The 21,030-nt window shown below is 36.9% G+C and overlaps 1 protein-coding gene across 9 annotated transcripts in view; it reads left to right on the top strand.

The window, feature by feature from the left end:
* The window catches only part of ACVR1 (activin A receptor type 1), a 140,846-nt gene that overhangs the window by 102,759 nt on the left and 17,057 nt on the right, over positions 1 to 21,030 (top strand). For all 9 annotated transcript variants that reach the window (XM_015432226.3, XM_005573233.4, XM_045367103.2 and 6 more), the window contains 3 exons: positions 2,654 to 2,800; positions 6,954 to 7,229; positions 12,048 to 12,245. In XM_015432226.3, the coding sequence (XP_015287712.1) occupies positions 2,654 to 2,800; positions 6,954 to 7,229; positions 12,048 to 12,245 (621 nt within the window). The remainder of the gene's footprint in view (positions 1 to 2,653; positions 2,801 to 6,953; positions 7,230 to 12,047; positions 12,246 to 21,030) is intronic.

The following is a 21,030-nucleotide window of genomic DNA, read 5'->3' as shown; positions in this document are numbered from 1 at the left end:
CAATCATGGGTTGGCAACGTCTCCACACCCTCTTCCTAGTGCTCATGGTTTCCGAGGGCTGGATTTGGCAGTTCCTGCCATTGCATCTTTTGCTTTTGGGAGGTGACCTCTAAGCTGCCCCCATCACTTGGCTGCTGTTCTCCAGATTTTCTTCTTGTTTTCTTGGAAAGAGGGACACCCCCAATCTGAGTAGTAGAAAGGGAGAAAGGCAGAGGTAGGAAGAGCAGTGGCTACCACCCTAAGGCACAGGAGTAACCAGAGGAGCTTATTCGTCCTTTCTCTAGGTCTATAGCTATTGTCACTGTTTCCCACTTCTTGCTTCTCCTCCACGGCAGATTGTGAGCAGAGAAAATAAAGGTGGAAAAGCCCCAAATGAGCTCATTAATTTCAACCAGAGTTGTCCTCTTGTACAACTAGTATCTTACTTGATTATGAACAAAATTATCTGGATAGTGGTGGGAAGACATTGAGGGGGTACATTTCCCTGCCTCATCTCCCCTGTCTACTATTCCATGCAAGCTATCGCAAGATTAGTCTTCAGAGATTGGCTCCAGAGTCCAAATGGCAAAAGAGTAATGCACCTTTAAAATATGTAGTTTCTGGTTCTATAGATACTCCTCAGCATTTTTTTTGAAACAGTATAAATATCATTGTTGCATTCTCTTGGGTTAGGACTAAAGACTTTAATAAAAGCAGTGCCTTCATTAGCTTGTAGTTAGTGTGTTCATGCGGTACAGCTTTTAGTAAAAATATACGTGATGAACTGCATGGATGGTGTATTATTTTTGGTTCAAAAACATGGGAAGTTGGGGTAGGGGAGTCATTTCTGGATGATGATCAGTGAAACTACAACTTTCAGGTGCCTTAAGGGAGCCTTTTTGTGGGGCTCCATGGCCAGGGTTTTGGGGCAGCTCTGCTTTTGTTTTAGGGGCTTCTGCATAATGATGAGTTTGCAAAAAGCATTTAACAACTTAAAAGCATTTGAAAACCATTGAAAAATATTTCTGTTTTAATTTACCTACCTCGACATTCATCTCCTGTTTTCTTGAAAACATCAACCAAAAAAAGGATGGGAGGTAATTTTATGTCCACAATTCCCTGGGATATTTTGCTGTCATCCCTAATGTCAGAATGAGGACAAAGGGAAAATAAGGATACAAAATAGAACCAAAGACAGGAAAAGGTTAGCATATCATTTTCTGGCAGCCAGTATTGGTGGTATCTTAGCACTAGCCCTCATCTTGAGCTGTAAATGCTGGGCAAATTGCTATGACTTTATTAAAAGGAATCCTGTACTAAATTATATTTGTGTGACCCAACAGTGTTCCACAGTGAGCACTTGTTAGCCACATTCAACATCCTTTTGGGTTAGTTGTTGGTATTTAATAGGGACATTATTTTCTTGTCAGGTAATCTAGATTTAGTGGTTGTGATTATGATTCAGGTGTGTCTCCTGGACAGACCTGCTTCTCTCTCCATGTTTGGGTTTTCAGTGGCTTAGTGTTCTGGCAAATAACTGTATTCCTGTATATGCAGGTGGTGCTGCAGCTGCTTATTAGAAGCTGTGTGATTCCAGCAGCCACTTGCCTGGGTAGAAAGCCCCACTGCCCTCCAAGTTATATCTCTTGCCTTGTTATCTAGGCTGATTATACCCCTTGTTGATCCTCATAGTCTTGTGGTAATTACCTCCTCCTCCAACCTCCCTGATCACCCCTACCTATAATTAAAGAGAAGAATGGAAGAGGGAGCATGTAGCTGACAAGCTGACAAGTGTGTTGCTGCTGCAAGAGGGGGCTGTGCACCAAACAGATTAGATCATAAGTAGAGTTGCCACGTTTTCCAAAATGTATTCTCCAAGTAGCCTTTTCAGTGTAGCCCATTTGTAGCATCACAGGAGCTGTCTGACAAACAAATACCCATGACCAGTATCAGAAGAAGTCAGAACTGTTCTGGGATTATGTATTTAAGACTTTGCAAATCCTCTTTTTTGAAATACATCTTCCGCCAAGAAATCTTTATGGATGGCAGTGGCTGCTTGTCGATCTCCTACACAACATTGTGTTTTGGTTTGTTTTTGTTTTTTAATCCTTTGAACACACATTTTAAACTTAATTGTTCTCCTTTGTGGAAAAAATGCATATCTAAATTCACCAATTTGGACAGTGCCTATGTTGATCCTGTGTGAAGGGAAGGAACCAAGGAAGGAATTCAGTTTACTGATGTGTACTTTTTTGGCTTTCAGAACACAATTGAAATTTAATAGTCTGTACCATTTCATAAGTTTTACTTTCAAGTGTTTTAAAAGTCATATGCATTTTATACCTTTCAACAGAGGAGTTTAAATGTAAACTGAGTAATTAGCAGCTAATTATACAATGCAGATACAGAAGGCAGTTTGTTATCACAATATGGTAGATGAGAGGGGCAGCTTCCACCTTATTTTTGTATGTCTTTATAGGCCAAAAAAAAAAAAAAAAAAAAAAACTAAAAAGTAAAGGTTGTGATATTTATATTCCCAAGCTGAGTTTCTCCAGTAAGCAATGGGAGGGATTAAGAGTTACAGGCACTAAATTAATTGGCTTATTCTTAATGATGGGCTGGCCACCTCCAAAATGCCTACTGTTCTGTGTCACCTATGTTTTGTTTTCCATAGGGAAAGGCAGGTATGGTGAGGTGTGGAGGGGCAGCTGGCAAGGGGAGAATGTTGCCGTGAAGATATTCTCCTCCCGAGATGAGAAGTCATGGTTCAGGGAAACGGAATTGTACAACACTGTGATGCTGAGGCATGAAAATATCTTAGGTAAGTACAAGGATAACCCCCTCGTTAATTGTATCTAGGGAGAAATAATTGTCTGCCTTTGCTCTCTCCATTTTGGTGAATGTGAATTTGAGAGTGTCTCCTAAAAAGCAATATAGGGATCCTTAGCATTTATATGCTATTTAATTTTCTCAAACACCAATTTCTTATTTAAATCTGCAAATAAGTTTAAGATTCTCTGGATGATGAAAAGGAAATCCACCAGTGCTAATTCTTACTCCTACATCTGCAGATTGTTATTTAAATAACAAAAATTTGCCCCATATTGTTCACTTCAAGGCTCATTGGTTGTTCTACTTACCCCACCCTTTTTGAATATTTATTACTTGAATCAAACTAAGAAAGATCTTTGGACTATTTCCTAGAGATTCACAGCTCCCAGGGATATCGTAATTAAATGCACATTCCCTCAAACTAGGCATCATTTTTAAAACCCAGATTTGCAGAGGGATTCAGGATACATTTTAATTTAGAAACTAAAGCTTAGCAACATTTGTGAAATATGTAAAGTGCCCGTTGAAATACTGCTATGGCAGTATAAAGGGTGAGCACACTCCTTAGGCCCATTGACTTCTATATTTTTGAAAAGTTTCTCCAAATGTGTTTATACTGATACATGTATGGTGAATGCTGCCTGGAGTGCTTCTTCAATAGTGGATATAAAGTTTATATAGAATTTAACTCTGTATAGAATAGTGTTGGCCACCTTATGGCTATTGGATTAGGTCTGGCTCATAGGAAGGCCATTGCCAAAATTTATTTCTATTTTAGCACTGCCAATTTAGTATTTAAATGAGTCAAGTTGTCTGCAAATAATGATTTGACAGTTGTCCAAAGCTTCAAAGCTTTGCTTCCGTGGTGTGGTGGTGATGTTCCATCTCAAAATTGTTTCAGTTTCTGTAGTTGATTTCTCACTTTTGCTTACCCATCGGGTCCTAGTCATCACTTAATCCTCCTCACCTCAGCTGTCAGCTTTCCCTTTCCAATTCATCTCTCCACTTGGAGTTGTCTTCCATTGGGGAGCAGAGATAATTCTGTTCAGTGTCTTTGGTGGCTCCCACATTTCCTGCAACACTTGTGACTGGTATTCAAGACTCCCTGGTTTGGGGCTCCAAGGAATCACTTAACCATCCTTTACAAGTATACCCCATTCTGTTACTACGAATACTGACCGTTCTTTGAGCTCGCCGCAAACATTTAGGTCTCATTGTCCTTCCTCAGGTCGCTCTTGATCACTCACTATCCCTTTCACATCCTCCAACCATTCCTTCCTCCGTCAAAACCTCTTGGCCCCCTTTAGTTTTGCCCTGTGGAATTAATTGTGCTTTTCTGCATTCCCTCACTTTGTACCTCTGTTCTAACTCTTACCACACACTGCCTTGTGTTGCCGTTAAATGTCTGTGTAACAAGAATAGCAACAGTCGTGACAACAAACATGTAATGGATCATTACTACGCGGTAACCACGGGTGCATTATGTGCATTTTGTTATGAATCTTCACCATGACCATAAGAGAATAGATACTCTCATTTTCCCAGTTTTAAATGTTGAGGTAACCAGTATATAGAGAGAGGTGAAATAGTGGAGGTGGGAATTACACCAGGCAGCCTAACTCTTAACCACAGTTTTGTACTCAAAACACAAACATTCCATAAAAGTAATCTAGACTCATGAAGCAAACGAAGTTATATAATTCATGCTTAAGAGATAAACAGTTAAAAAAAAAACCTGATTATTTAAAAGTATTTTTTTCCTGATGGTCTAGAGCATAATTAATGGGACAGATAAAATTCTTCCCTAAGACCTAAGGGGCTTACTGAAGGTGAGATAATACAAATGTATTTGTTTATTATTTATTTATTTAATCAGAAGCTCCTTTTTCTTGGGGGAGGAAATCAGTAGAGGCTACACAGATATATAACAGTAATTTAATTTCTTTTGAGTGGTGCTGTTAGAGTTGGGGGTATTTTTTAAGAAAATCATTAAAGATTAGTATTATTTGGTTCATAAACTGTTAAAGCAGAAACATTTTCTTTATTAAGAATAACTAATGTCCAAGAACACATTTTGATGCATATTTTGGCCAGCTAAGGGCTCCAAGAGAAGCAGCTTCAAGGGGAAAAAGCAGATTGGGGAGTAGGCAAGGAGTGGGAGACTCAGGGCTGGCCATGGGAATAGGCTTAGAGGAAGAGAGAGAAAGAAGTAGAGGGTGAAGGTGCTAAAATATTATTCAGTTTGCTTTGCATATGTCCCTCAGGCGAAAATGTGAAATTATTTTTTCTCTGAGTAGAAATCATTTGTTTGGGGACAGTATGGCGTAGTCAGTAAGAGTCTGGGTTCTAGAATCAGACCTACAGGAATCTAATATCAATGATGTGATCTACTTACTTCGTGTGGTTTTTGGAGGATTGCATATAAAATTCCAGGCACATAGTACTCAATAATTATTAACTGCTTCTGTTGTGGTTGCTGATGATGAAGATGATGATGATCAAATAGGGGACCTTTCTTGGCTCACAGAACCTTCCTATACAAGGTATCAGGACAGCTAGCACCAAATTCAGAGTTGATAGCAACTTAAATAGCTATGTGATCCTTGGCATCTCCCAGCAGCAACTTTATTATCTGTAAAATGAGCATAATGATGTCTATCTTACCAGCTTGTTGAGAAAAATCTCATGAGAAAATATATGTGAAAGTGACATAAATTTTATATAAAGTACTATGCAAGTATAAAGCATTTTAATGTATTTTCTCTTACATTTTCATAAGTCATTTAATTCTTCCTCAAGCCATATCCGTCTTAAAATTTTTTTTTTTCTCACTTCTTTTTAAGTCCCAAACTTCACTGTCTACCAGCGTGGTTCATATATGTGAGAATAATCCTAGAAAGGCACCTCTGTAGCAGAAAAGGCAAGCACACGTCACAATTTATTTCATAAGTTAGAAAGTGCCCCTAACTTCCAGACAGTCTTCTGCATGCTCAAAAGTTCCCTCCAGATGTCTAGAAAAATCTTGTCCGGGCTGATAGCGATGGCTCACGCCTGTAATCCCAGCACTTTGAGAGGCCAAGGCGGGTGGATCACCTGAAGGTCAAGAGTTTGAGACCAGCCTGGCCAAAATGGGGAAACTTCATCTCTACTTAAAATATAAAAAATTAGCCAGGTGTGGTGGCGGGCCTCTGTAATCCCAGCTACTCAGAAGGCTGAGGCAGGAGGATCGCTTGAACCCAGGAGGTGGAGGTTGCAGTGAGCCAAGATCACGCCATTGCACTCCAGCCTGGGCAACAAGAGTGAAACTTCGTCTCAAAAGAAAAAGAAAAATCTCCTCCAACCTCTTCATCCACATTTGTCAGTCTCTCACTTCAAGACCAGTTGAGTTGCTACTTCCTAATGGAAGCCTATTGTAACATCTAGTCTGAATTACTATAATTTCCTGCTCTGGGCTCACGTTGCCTTTTGAAGATATATATTATAGTACTTTTCACATTTTATTGTAATGTTTTCGTTTTTACACCTGTCTTCGGCCAACAAACACTATCATCTTGGTTTTTCTGTGTGTGACTGACAGAGAGCATCATAAATGCTCATTATATTTGGTTGGTTTCCTTTTTTATTTTGTGAATCAGTCAATCGTTTAATGTAAACTCACCCCCTTTATTTTACATCTGAGCAGACATAGTCTAGGGAGCCTAATTGAGTTGCCCAGTATTACACAAGTAAATCACAGGCAGAGTCAGGACTAGAATACCGTACTCAGGTTTTAGGTTTGGTGTTCTTTTAGGATGGTTGATGAATGGCCTGTTCCTAAAATATCAACATGCTGAAGGGCTTGGCACTATGGGTGAGCACAAAGATATTATTGCTATCTGAATCTGAAGGAATGTAAAATATTCTTTAAAATATTGCTTATAATGAAATGAATATGAAATTTTCCTATTAGCAGTGCCCTTTTAAGGAATAAATGCTATTATTTTTCTCTGTTGATGCTTCTGTAAACCCCCTCTTAGGGCAATTGGTCAGTTTAATTACTTTTTGTTACAGATGACATTTACTGTGTAGGTTGCTGTTTCTAAATACTTAAAGTTATAATGTGGAATTCTCATGTGTATTAATTTTGTTCTTGGTCTCTTCAGGTTTCATTGCTTCAGATATGACATCAAGACACTCCAGTACCCAGCTGTGGTTAATTACACATTATCACGAAATGGGATCGTTGTACGACTATCTTCAGCTTACTACTCTGGATACAGTTAGCTGCCTTCGAATAGTGCTGTCCATAGCTAGTGGTCTTGCACATTTGCACATAGAGATATTTGGTACCCAAGGGAAACCAGCCATTGCCCATCGAGATTTAAAGAGCAAAAATATTCTGGTTAAGAAGAATGGACAGTGTTGCATAGCAGATTTGGGTAAATTTCTAAAAATATTTTTTTCATTACCAGTTTTACTTTTGTTTCCATGTTTAGCTGAGTTGCATCTCACCCCCACAACATGTTATGCAAAATTTCAAACATGCAGAAAAGTTGAACATTTACAATGAACACCTTTATACCCACCACATAGATTCTCACATTAACATTTTACTATCCTTAAGCATTATTACATATTTATTAATCTATTCATCTCCCCATCCATCAGTCCAACTCAACCTTTGATAGAATTCAAAGTAAATTGCAGACAAAGGAATTCTTTCTTCTGATGATTTCAGTGTGTACACTAGTAGATCGTTGACAAGAATGCATTATTTGCTTTTTCTTTTTTCAGGTAAAATTTATATACTGTGAGATACACAAATTTTAAATACTGTCTGAGAGTTTTGACAAATGTTGTAAAACCCAAATCCCTGTTGAGATACAGAGTTTCCCATTACTCGTGACAGTTACCTCACTCTCATTTAGTCAGTCCTGGCCACACCCCACCTCAGAAGTAACCAGTACTTTTGAATTCTGATTTCACAAACCTTCACATAAAGTAGGTGCACAATAAATACTCTGTAGAATTAGTTTGTCTTAAAAGTGGTCTCTAAAATCATTCTGTAACCCAGGCAAAAGAATCAAGTTAAGAAATAGGAAAATAATCCCCAATGGATTCACTCTTTTCCCTGTTAGGATAGCTCATTCTTATGTTGTTAGAGTAGTACTCAATGTAGTTTTAATTGCGTTATAAATAAGAGTATTTTCATGTATAGTGGCATTTTATATAAAACCATGTTCTTCCTGGATTCCTGGAATATTGACTGAATAATTGTACTAATGAGAACTGAATTGTAATAACTATATTCAATTCAGTGAACTATTCAGGGCCCTCTACTTGATTAAACATGGTTTATATGATATTCATATTATTGCAATTATTGTTAGACTGATAAAGGTTTAGACAAAAATAGCTTTAATTATGTAAATAACAACGTTTATTTTTGTTTGTTTTTAAACATAAGGGATTTGACATGTTAGGAAAATTTACTTCCTTTGAATCCTTTTAAAGTCTTTGCTTTTACATTGAGAAATTACAATGTTTCCCAAGCAGGAGAAGAAAGATTTTAGGATAAGCATTGAAAGAGCATGGTCCTAAAGTTTTTTGCAGGCATTTTTAGTTGTGGTATAGAGGACTTTTATGGCTTATTCCATGGCTCTTAGAGCCAGGGTGATTTGGGTTTAAATTCTGGCTTTCTTAATTACTAACCCTGTATATTTGTGCAAGGCTATTTATCTATTTACCTGGCCCGAGTACTGACACTGCTTTCACTCAGGGAGACAGGGACAGTGAGGGCGAAGGCGGGTGGGGTTGGGAGTTAGCCAAGAGGAACTCCAGGGTTTGACACTGTGCCCTGTACTTCACTTGAAAGGTTAGGAGTTCAAGATGAGCCTGGCGAACATAGTGAAACCCCGTCTCTACTAAAAATACAAAAAAAAGAAAAAAAAAGTAGTCGAGCGTGGTGGCGCGTGCCTGGAATCCCAGCTACTGGGGAGGCTGAGGCAGGAGAATTACTTGAACCCAGGAGACAGAGGTTGCAGTGAGCTGAAGTCGTGCCATTGCACTCCAGCATGGGCGACAGAGCTAGACTACGTCTAAAAAAAAAAAAAAAGAAAAAAAAATGTGATTGTATATTACTCATATAACTAAAAAATAAGCTCACGTCACAGGACTCTGGTAAGGCCCAGAAATATTATAAATGTCTGGTAAATAATAAGGATTCAAGTCGGAGCTTCTGTTATAATCCAGTGGTCTGTGGAGGGTGGACAAATCGAGGTGGCTCTTGGTTTTGGTTTATGGGACTTGGTAGGGAAGGAGTTGAGGGGAACTTTGCAGTAAGTCCAGCTAATTAATTCTTCAACTACATTTCTTTTGGCTTGTCCTTCCAGTTAGATATATGGGTTTGTATACAAATCTGTTAAGGAGTTATTATTCAGGATATGGTAAACAATGCGGTATAGGAAACAACTTTTATAAGACCATGATTTGTATATAACTTTTCAGTGTATACCTAGCAATTAAGGATCGCATATTAGAAATAGTGTTCTATGATTAATCCTGCAAAAAAGTCAGTATTCTATTGATTAATTGGTTGAGAGAGGATCTTATTCTGTTGCCCAGGCTGATCATAGGTCACTGCAGCCTCGATCTACTGGGTTTAAGCGATCTTCCTGCCTCAGCATTCCAAAATAGCTGGGACTCCAGATGTGCACCACAACACCTCGCTAAGTACTTTTCGTTCTTAGTAGAAATGAGGTCTCACTATGTTGCTCGGGCTGATCTTGAACACCTAAGCTCAAGTGACAATCCCATCTTGGCCTCCCAAAATGTTGAGATTACAGATGTGAGCCACTGTGCCTCGCCTATTTTTCTAACTTTTTATTATTAAAAAATTCAAATGTTATAATGATCACTTAAATCCCAAACACCTAGATTCAAAAATTGTTAAAACTTTGCCATGTTTGCTTTATCAATCTGTGGCTGTGTGTATATTTTTGCCAGTCCATTTGAAAATAAAGTGTTACAGGCATCACAACACTTTACCCCTCAATACTTCAAAATCATCCCTATTTTTATGCTATCCCAGACTTGCAAAATACTTAAAAATGCATCTTCTTCATAATCAGTTTATCATATCTACAAATTATTGATAACTCTCTAGTATCATTTTATATTCATTTTCAGATATTTTCCGTTTTTTCAAAGAAGAACTCAGCCAAAGTTTACAAATTGCATCTGGTTGTTTTGTCATCTTTAGTGTAAAAATCACTTATTAGTAAGAAGAAATTACTTGTAACATTTAGCAGCTTAAAACAACACAGATTTGTTATCTCACACAGTCCCTTCAGGGTCAGGAATCTTGGAATGACTTAGCAATGTGGTTCTGGCTCAGGGTCTTAGGGAGGTTGCAGTCATCTGAATGCTCAACCGGAGCTGGAGGTTCCAACTCCATGACGACACACTTACAGCCATGGTTGGCAGCAGGTCTCAGTTCCTTGCAGGGGGACCTTTCCACAGGGCTGCTTGAGTGTCTTCATAACATGGTGCATGGTAAGCTGAGAGGGACAAACAGGAAGCCTTTTATAATTTTATAATGTCTTTTATATTCTAATTGTGAAGATACGCACTGTCACTTCTGCCAGATTCTATTCAATAGTCCAACATACACTCAAAGAACGGGGAATTATGCCTCACCTGGAGATCCTAGCTGTGGTGGCTTTAAAATATGTCTACAAGGTCTTTGAAGCTTCTCCCATCTTCCGAATATCTCCATGTTCTATTTAACCTGCACCTTTTAAATATTCTGATATTTTGACTGTTTGGTTCTGGAAATGGTGGAGGGGCATACAGTAGTCCCCTCTTTTCCATGGGAAATACCTTCCAATACTCCCAGTGGATTCCTGAAACCCAGGATAGTACCAGATTCTATATATACTATGTTTTTTCCTGTTACATACCTACTATAGTTTAATTTATAAATTAGGTACAGTAAAAGATGAACAACAATAACATAATAAAATGGAACAATGATAGCAGTATGCCATAATAAAATTTATGTGAATATGGTCTCTCCCAACATCTTAATCGTACTGTACTCACCTATTTTTGGACTGTAGTTGACTGTGGGTAACTGAAGGATAAGGCGGGGACTATTGCATAGGATTTGGGAAATGTTCACAGTGTCCACAGAATCTTGGGGTTGATTATAAAAATAGGTGAAAGAGGAACACTGTCTATTTTAGTCTAATGCAATTGCCAGTGTCTTTGCTAATTATTAAGGATGAGATAAGGTGTGCTAGCTCCCTGATGTTATATGAAATTGTCATCCCGCACATTCAAAGCCGTGGAGTGGAAGGTGAAGCATTCTCTGTAGTCGGCTTGAGAGATCACCAAGGGATATTTGCATTGCAGTGGTTTACAGGGACTGCTTGCTCCAGTTTGGCACTTTTCATTACAACAAATGTTATAGGAATCATTTTCAGTCAGTCTGCGTATGCATCAATAACATAAAGTCATCCACAAATACAGCATGCATGTATCTGTCTCCCCACTGGCCAGTGAAGAAAGCCTGTCTCCCTAATTGACTGAGGAATTCTGGAATGAGTCATGGTTTAAGAAAGCATTTGAAAGCCATTTAACCTTTCATTTAACCAGAGTTGTGCTTTCAACTGAGGTCCAGTTAAATGCTGTCTGTTTCCATGATTCTAGAGAAAGGCTTGTGGGTTTGGTCAGCATTATTGCTCAGATAAGCAGCTCTTCCTTTAGGAATAAAGCAGTGCTTATAGCAATCTGCCCTTTATGTAGTGATAAATTACTTTAAATGCTCTATCTCACACTCTTGGAAATTTGTGTTTGGAGACTAGTAAGAGCAGTGGTGGAGCTTGAGAGCTTAATTTGCTTCTTGTTAAGCCACTTAGAGGCTCACATTTAACATGTGAACCTGTTTTCCTGTGGACTTCAAACACTGGCCACGTTGGTTTAGTGCATTGGTCTACCATTTACCCAAACCTGTGTCTCTTTGAGGTTCATATATTAACCTAATAGCCTCAGAATGTTTCTGACATTTAGTCCCTTTTCTGCTCTCACCCCAGAAATAATCACAAAGGGCATTCTAGGGATTATTCTGAGTGTAATGCAACAGTGACCCTGAATCCACAAGAGGGCACTTTTGATTGGGTTTGGTTTAAAATCCTTCAGCAGCCCCTTATGAGAAAGGAAGTGGTTTGATTACATTGTTATCTTCTTCCTTTCAGGCCTGGCAGTCATGCATTCCCAGAGCACCAATCAGCTTGATGTGGGGAACAATCCCCGTGTGGGTACTAAGCGCTACATGGCCCCCGAAGTTCTAGATGAAACCATCCAGGTGGATTGTTTCGATTCTTACAAGAGGGTCGATATTTGGGCCTTTGGACTTGTTTTGTGGGAAGTAGCCAGGCGGATGGTGAGCAATGGTAGGTATCTAATCTAATATTGTCTTAATCCAAGCTCTCTTGATCCAGCTACCTTTAAAAGGACTGAAGGGACTATTGAAGTTCACATTGTTCTTTGAATCATACTTGTCAAGTTATAGGCATTCATATTTGATTTATGGCTGGTAGATGGAGTGTAATGACTTTTATGTTTGAAATACACCACAGTAAGTGATGGTTGAAACCAGTATTTCTGGAGAGACCAGCCATTCCTTGGTTTTTCTTTGGATTTGTTTCATATTTCTTTTCTTTTAAATTTTAAAAATTGATACATAATACTTGCATTTATGGAGTACATGTGATATTTTGATAAATGTATGTAATACGTAGTGCTCAAATCAGGGGATTTAGGCTGTACATCACCCTGAACATTTATCTTTGTGTTGGGAACATTCAAATAGTCTCTTCTAGCTAGTTTGAAATATATAGTATATTATTGTCAACTATAGTCATGCTACTGTGCTGTTGAACATTAGAACCTATTTTTTCCATCCACCTCTATGTTTGTACCCATTAACCAATGTCTCTTCATCCCACTGCCATCCTCACCCGTATTCCCCAACCTTCTCAGCTTCTGGTAACTATCATTCTACTCTCTACTACCATGAGATCAACATTTTAGCTCCCATATATGAGTGATAACTGGCTGTATTTGTCTTCCTGTATCTGACTGATTTCATTTAACATAATGACCTCCAATTCCATCCATGCTGCTGCAAATGACAGGCTTTCATTCTTTTTTGATGGCTGAATACCACTCTATTAATGTATATTTACCACATTTTCTTTATCCGTTCATCCATTGATGGTCTCTTAGGTTGATTCCATATCTTGTATATTGTGAAGAGTGTTGCAATAAATATGGAAATGTAGATATCTCTTTGATATACTGATTTCCTTTGCTTTGGATAAATACCCAGTAGTGAGATTACAGGATCTTATGGTAGCTGTATTTTTAGTTTTTTGAGAAATCTCTATACTGTTTTCTATAATGACCCTATTCGTTTATATTCTCACCAACAGTGTATAAGAGTTCACTTTTCTCTGCATTCTCACCAGCATTTGTTATTTTTTGTCTTTTTGATAGTAGTCATTCTAATTGGGGTAAGATGATATCTCATTGTAGTTTTGACTTGCATTTCTCTGATGATTAGTGATGTTGAGAATTTTTTCATGTACTAGGTGGTCATTTATATGACTTCTTTTGAGAGATGTCTGTTAATGCTCGTATTTTAATGAAATTATTTTTTGTTGTTGTTGTTGAGTTGTTTGAGTTCCTTGTATATTCTAGATGTTAGCCTCCTGTCAGATGAATAGTTTGTAGATATTTTCTCCCATTCTACAGGTTGTCTTTTTGCTCTATTGATTGTTTCCTTTGTTGTATAGAAGCTTTTAAGTTTAATCTCATTTGTCTATTTTTGTTTTTGTTGCCTGTGCTTTAGAGGTCTTAGCCATAAAATCTTTGCCTATACCAGTGTCATCAAGTGCTTCCCCTGTGCTTTCTTCTAGTATTTTTATAGTTCGGGGTCTTAAATTTAAGTCTTTAATTGGTTTTGAGTTGTTTTTTTTTTTCTCTTTTTTTTTTGAGACAGAATCTTGCTCTGTCACCCAGACTGGAGTGCAATGGTACCATCTCGGCTCATTGCAACTTCTGCCTCTGGGGTTCAAGCCTCCTGAGTAGCTGGGATTACAGGTGTGTGCCACCACACGCAGCTAATTTTTTTATATTTTTAGTAGAGACAGGGTTTCAGCATGTTGGCCAGGCTAGTCTCGAACTCCAGACCTCGTGCTCTGCCCACCTTGACCTCCCAAAGTGCTGGGATTACAGGCATGAGCCACTACGCCCGGCCGAGTTGATTTCTTATGTGGTAGGAGATAGGAGTCTGATTTCATTCTTCTGCATATAGCTATCCAATTTTCCCAGCACCATTTATTGAAGAGGGTATCCTTTCCCCAAATTATGTTCTTGGTGCCTTTGTTGAAAAATATGTGGATTTATTTCTGGTTTCACTATTCTGTTCCGTTAGTATGTGTCTGTTTTTATACCAATACCATGCTGTTTTGACTACTATAGTTTGATGTAATATATTTTGAAGTCAGGTAGTGTGATGCTTCCAGCTTTGCTCTTTTTGCTCAGTATTGCTTTGGCTATTTGGAGTCTTTTGTGGATTCATACAAATTTTAGGATTGTTTTCTCTGTTTCTATGTAGAATGTCACTTGTATTTTGATAGAGTTTGCTTTGAATCTGTAGACTGCTTTGGGTAGTATGGTCATTTCAACAATATTCATTTTTCCAGTTCATGAGCATGGGATGTCTTTCCATTTGTTCGTATCCTCTTCAACTTTTTTCATCAGTAGTTTTTCTTGTAGAGGTTTTTTACCTCATTGGTTAAATTAATTCTTAGATTTTTTTTTTTTTTTTTTTTTGGTAGGCATTGTAAATGGGATTGCCTTCTTGATTTCTTTTTCAGCCAGTTTGTTATTGGTATATAGAAACAGTACTGATTTTTGTATGTTGATTTTTGTAACCTGTAACTTTACTGAACTTATCAGTTCTAAGATATTTTGGTGAGTTTTAGTTCTTTCTAGATAAAAGATTATGTCATCTGCAAAGGGACAATTTGACTTTCCTTTTTCCATACTGAGTGCCTTTTATTTCTTTGTCTTGCTTGATTGCTCTGGCTAAGGCTTCTACTACTATTTTGAATAAGAATGGTGAAAGTAGGCATTTTTGTCTTGTTCCAGTTCTTAGAGAAAAGGCTTTCAGCTTTTCTCCATTCAGTATAAATTTATCTGTGAGTTTGCTGCATATGGCCCTTATTATGTTGAAGTTTGTATATTCCTTCTATACCTGCCTTGCTGAGAGTTTATATCATGAAGGGATGTTGAATAGATACAGAATTTTTCTGCATCTATTGAGATGATCATAAGGTTTTTGTCTTTGATTCTATTGATGTGATATATCACATTAATTGATTTGCTTATGTTGAACCTTCCTTGCATCCCAAGGATAAATCCCACTTGATCATGATGTGTTATCTTTTTGATGTGTTGTTGGATTCAGTTTGCTTGTATTGTGTTTAAGATTTTTGCATCTATGTTCATTGGGGATATTGGCCTGTAGTTTTCTTTTTTTTGTTGTGGTGTCCTTGTCTGGTTTGGTATCAGGGTAATTCTGGACTCAGAATGAGTTAGGGACAGTTCAATGCTCTTCAATTTTTTTGGAATAGTTTGAGAAGAATTGCTGTTAGTTCTACTTAAGTTTGGAAGAGTTCAGCAGTAAAGTCATCCAATCCTGAGGTTTTCTTTATAGGGATACTTTTTATTACTGACTCTATCTTGTTACTTATGGTCTGTTCAGTTTTTAAATTTTCTTTTGGTTCCATCTTGGTAGATTATATCCATTTCCTCTAGGTTTTCCAATTTGTTTGTAATAATCTCTGATGATTTCTATATTCCTGTGGTGTCGGCTATAATGTCTTCTTTTTTGTTTCCAATTTTATTTACTTGGGTCTTCTCTCCTTGTTTCTTGGTTAGTGTAGTTAACAGTTTATCAGTTTTGTTTACCTTTCCAACAAACTTCTTATTTCATTAATCCTTTGTATGATTATTACTTTTTGGTCTCTATTTTGTTTAGTTTTGCTATGACCTTTCTTACTCTATTAAATTTGGGTTTGGTTTGTTCTTGCTTTTCTAGTTCCTTGAGGCTCATCTTTAGTTTGGACTCTTTCAGCTTTTCTGATGTAGGTGTTTATTGCTACAGACTTATCTGTTATCACTTCTTTTGTTGTATCCCATGGGCTTTGGTATGTTGTGTTTCTGTTTTTATTTGTTTCAAGAATTTTTTTTATTTCCTTCTTAATTTCTTCATTGACCCAGTGGTTGTTCGGGAACATGTTTTTAAATTTCCATGTGTTTGTACAGTTTCCAGAGTTTCTCTTGTTATTGATTTCTAGTTTTATTCCATTTGTTGAGACTTGTTTTGTGGCCTAACATATGGTCTATTCATGTGCTGATGAGAATAATGTGTATTCTGTAGCTGTTGGATAAAATGTTCTGTAAATGCCTGTTAGGTCCATTTGGTCTAAAGTACATTTTAAATCCAATGTTTCTTGGATTTTCTGTCTAGATGATCTGTTCAGTGCTAAGAGTAGGATGTTGAAATCCCCAACTATTATTGTGTTGGAGTCTGTCTCTTTAGGTTTAATAATACTTGCTTTGTATAAAAATGCTCCAGTGTTGGGTGCATATATATCTAGAATCATGATATTTTCTCTCCCTTTATCATTATACAGTTGACCTGGCACATCACAGGTGTGAACTGCATGATTTTTTCAACCACACGTGAACAACAACAAAAATACATTATTTGTGGGATGCAAAACTGAGTATATAGACAGCCTACTTTTTGTATCTGTGGGTTTCACAGGACCAACTGTGGTACTGAGTATGTATATATTTTGGTTTAGACTGGGGTCCTGGAACCAATCCTCCATGTATACTGAGGGACCACAGTATAATGACCTTTTTTGGTCTCTTTTTACAGTTTTTGGCTTAATGTCTGTTTCATCTGATACAAGTATAGCTACTTCTGCTTGCTTTTGGTTTTCATTTGCATGGAATATCTTTTTTTATCCCTTCACTTTCAGTCTATATGTGCCTTTACAGGTGAGGTGGGTTTCTTGTAGACATCATGTAGTTGGGTCTTGTTTTTAATCTGTTTAACCAGTCTATATTTTTTAATTGGGGGGACTTAATCTGTTTACATTCAAAATTATTATTTATAGGTGACTAATTGGGGGGATTTAATCTGTTTACATTCAAAATTATTATTTATAGGTGAGAACTTATTTCTGCCTTTTTATTAATTGTGTTCTGGTTGTTTTGTATATCCTTCATTTCTTCGCCTTTTACTGTTTGTTTTTTTGTGTGTGTGGTTTGTGTATTTTCTCCTTAAATTAGAATTTTTTCTCTTTCTTATTTTTGTGTCTGCTTTACCAGTGTTTTATGCTTTCATGTCTTTTTGTGATGGCATATATCACCCAGATATAGTATTTCCTTATGTGTTTCTTGTAGGGCCAGTCTAGTGATGATAAATTCCCTCAGTTTTTGCTTATCTGGGAAATAACTTATTTTTCCTTCATTTAGAAAGGATAGCTTTGTGTTGAGTGTTGAGTGTAGTATTCTTGGCTGACAGTTTTGTTTTTTCTTTCTACATTTGAATATGTCATCCCATTCTCTCTTGGCCCGTGAGATTTCCGCTGAGAAATCCACTGTTAGTCTGATGGAAGTCTTTCATATATGACTTGATGCTTTTCTCTTGCTGTTTTTAGAATTTTCTCTTTGTCATTGACTTTAAAAGTTTGACTATAATGTGCCTTGGACAATACCATTTTGGACTGAATCTTTCTGGGGATCTTTGAGCTTCCTCTATGTGAATGTCTATATATCTCTTGAAAGATGTAGGAAGTTTCAGCTTTTTTGGGGGGGTAGGGATAAGTTTGCTATGCCTTTGCCCATTTATTTGCCTCCTGGAAAACCCAAAATTTGAATATTTGGTTGTATAATGATGTCCCATATATCATGTAGGCTTTGTTCATTCCTCTTTGGTTGAGTGTGTGTTTGACTGGTTATTTCAAAAGACATGTTTTCAAGTTCAGAAATCTTTCTTCTGCTTGATTTAGTCTCTGGATTGCATTTTTAAATTTCCATTCAGGTTGCTGTGAATGCCATTAATTCATTCTTTTTTACAGGTAAGTAGTATTCTATTTTTTATATATATATATATATATATATCTCATTATGTATATATATCTCAAATATATATATACACACACGTATATAGATATATATCTATTATATGTGTAGGTAGATAGACAGATATCTCACAATTTCTTATCCACTTGTTGATTCATGGGCATTTGGGCTAGGTACATATTTTTCCAGTTGCAAATTGTGCTGCTATAAATGTGTGTGCAAGTATCTTCTTCGTATAGTGACTTCTTTTCCTCTGGGTAATCAGTAGTGGAATTGCTGAATCAAATTGTAGTTCTACTTTTAGTTCTTTAAGGAATCTCCACAGTGTTTTCCATAGTGGTTGTACTAGTTTATCTTCCCACAAGCAGTGTAGAAGTGTTTCCTTTGCACAGCATCCACGCCAAAATCTGTTATTTTTTGATTTTTTGATTATGGCCATTCTTGCGCGGTAAGTTGGTATCACATTGCGGTTTTGATTTGCATTTCCCTGATCATTAGAGATGTTGAGTATTTTTAAAATATGTTTGTTGACCATTTGTATATCTTCTTTTGAGAATTGTCTATTCATGCCCTTAGCCTACTTTTTGATGAAATGGTTTGTTTTTTTTTTCTTGCTAATTTGTTTGAGTTCCTTGTAGATTCTGAATAATAGTCCTTTGACGGATGTATACATTGTGAAGATTTTCTCCCACTCTGTGGGTTGTCTGTTTACCCTGCTGACTGTTCCTTTTGCTGTGCAGAAGCTATTTAGTTTAATTAAGTCCCACCTATTTATCTTCATTTTTATTGCATTTGCTTTTGGGTTCTTGGTCATGAAGTCTTTTTCTGAGCCAGTGTCTAAAGGGTTTTTCCAATGTTATCTTCTAGAATTTTTATGTTTCAGATCTTAAAGTCCTTGATCGATCTTAACTTTATTTTTATATAAGGTGAAGGATGAGGATCCAGTTTCATTCTCCTACATGTGGCTTGCCAGTTATCCCAGCACCATTTGTTGAATAGGACATCCTTCCCCACTTTATGTTTTTGTTTGCTGTGTCAAAGATCAGTTGGCTGTAAGTATTTGGGTTTATTTCTGGGTTCTCTGTTCTGTTCCATTGGTCTATGTGCCTATTTTTATACCAGTACCACGCTGTTTTGGTGACTATGGCCGTATAGTATAGTTTGAAGGTAATATATTATTTCCAGATTTGTTCCTTTTGCTTAGTCTTGCTTTGGCTATGTCAGCTTTTTTTTGGTTCCATATACATTTTAGGATTGCTTGTTCTAGTTTTGTGAGGAATGACAGTGGTATTTTTATGAGAATTTCATTGAATTTGTAGATTGCTTTTGGCATTATGGTGACTTTCACAATAATTAGTTCTACCTATCCATGAGCATGGGATATGTTTCCATTCGTTAGTGTCATCTATGATTTCTTTCAGCAGTGTCTTGTAGTTCCTTGTAGAGGTCTTCCCCTTCCTTTGTTAGGTATATTCCTAAGGTATGGTATGGTATTGTATTGTATTGTATTGTATTGTATTGTATTGTATTGTATTGTATTGTATTGTTTGCAGCTACTGTAAAAGGGATTGAGTTCTTGATTTGATTCTCAGCTTGGTTGCTGTTGGTGTATAGCAGAACAATTGATCTGTGTACATTAATTTTGCACCCAGAAAATTTAGTAAGTTCTTTTATCAGTTATAGGAGCTTTTTGGAGGAGTCTTTAGGATTTTCTAGGTATACAGTTATATCATCAGCAAACAGTGACAGTTAGACTTCCTCTTTACCGATTTGCATGCCCTTTATTTCTTTGTCTTGTCTGATTGCTCTGGCTAGGACTTCCAGTATTATGTTGAATAGAAGTGGTGAGAGTGGACATCCTTATCTTGTTACAATTCTCAGAGGGAATGCTTTCAACTTTTTCCCTGTTCAGTATTGGCTGTAGGTTTGTCATAGATGACTTTTATTACATTGAGGTATGTCCCTTGTATGCCAGTTTTGTTGAGGGTTTTAATCATAAAGGGATGCTGGATTTTGTCAAATGCTTTTTCTGCATCTATTGAGATGATCATGTGATTTTTGTTTTTATTTCTGTTTATGTGGTGTATCACATTTATTGACTTGCATATATTAAACCATCCCTGCATCCCTGGTATGAAACCCACTTGATCATGGTAGATTATTTTTTGATATGGTGTGGGACTTGGTTCGCTAGTGTTTTGTTAAGGATGTTTGCATCTATGTTCATCAGGGATATTGGTCTGTACTTTTCTTTTTTTGTTATGTTCTTTCTTGGTTTTGGTATTAGGGTGATACTGGTTTTATAGAATGATTTAGGGAAGATTCTTTCTTTCTCTATCTTGCAGAATAGTGTCAGTAAGATTGGTACCAATTCTTTGGATGTCTGATAGAATTCAGCTGTGAATTCATCTGGTCCTGGACTTCTTTTTCATTGGTAATTTTTTAATTACCATTTCAATCTTTCTGCTTGTTATTGGTTTGTTCAGGGTTTCTAATTCTTCCTGGTTTAAGCTAGGAGGATTGTATATTTCCAGGAATTTATCTGTCTCCTCTAGGTTTTCTAGTTTATGCACTTAAAGGTATTCGTAGTAGCCTTGAATGATCTTTTGTATTTCTGTGGTGTTGGTTGTAATATTTCCCATTTCATTTCTAATTGAGCTTATTTGGATCTTCTCTCTTCTTTTCTTGGTTAATCTTGCTAATGGTGTATCAATTTTATTTATCTTTTCAGAGAACCAGCTTTTTGTTTAATTTATCTTTCGTATTTTTTGTTTCGATTTCATTTAGTTCTGCTCTGATCTTAGTTATTTCTTCTGCTGGGTTTGAGTTTGGTTTGTTCTTGTTTTTCTAGTTCCTTGAGGTGAGGCCTTAGATTGCCTGTTTGTGCTCTTTCAGATGTTTTGATGTATGCATTTAAGGCTATGAACTTTCCTCTTAGCACTGCCTTTGCTCTATTCCCGAGGTTTTGTTAGATTGTGTCACTATTATCATTCAGTTCAAAGAAATGTT

This window comes from Macaca fascicularis, chromosome 12 (assembly GCF_037993035.2).
Source record: "Macaca fascicularis isolate 582-1 chromosome 12, T2T-MFA8v1.1".
Taxonomy (NCBI): Eukaryota; Metazoa; Chordata; class Mammalia; order Primates; family Cercopithecidae; genus Macaca; species Macaca fascicularis.
This window is presented reverse-complemented; position numbering and strand designations above follow the sequence as displayed.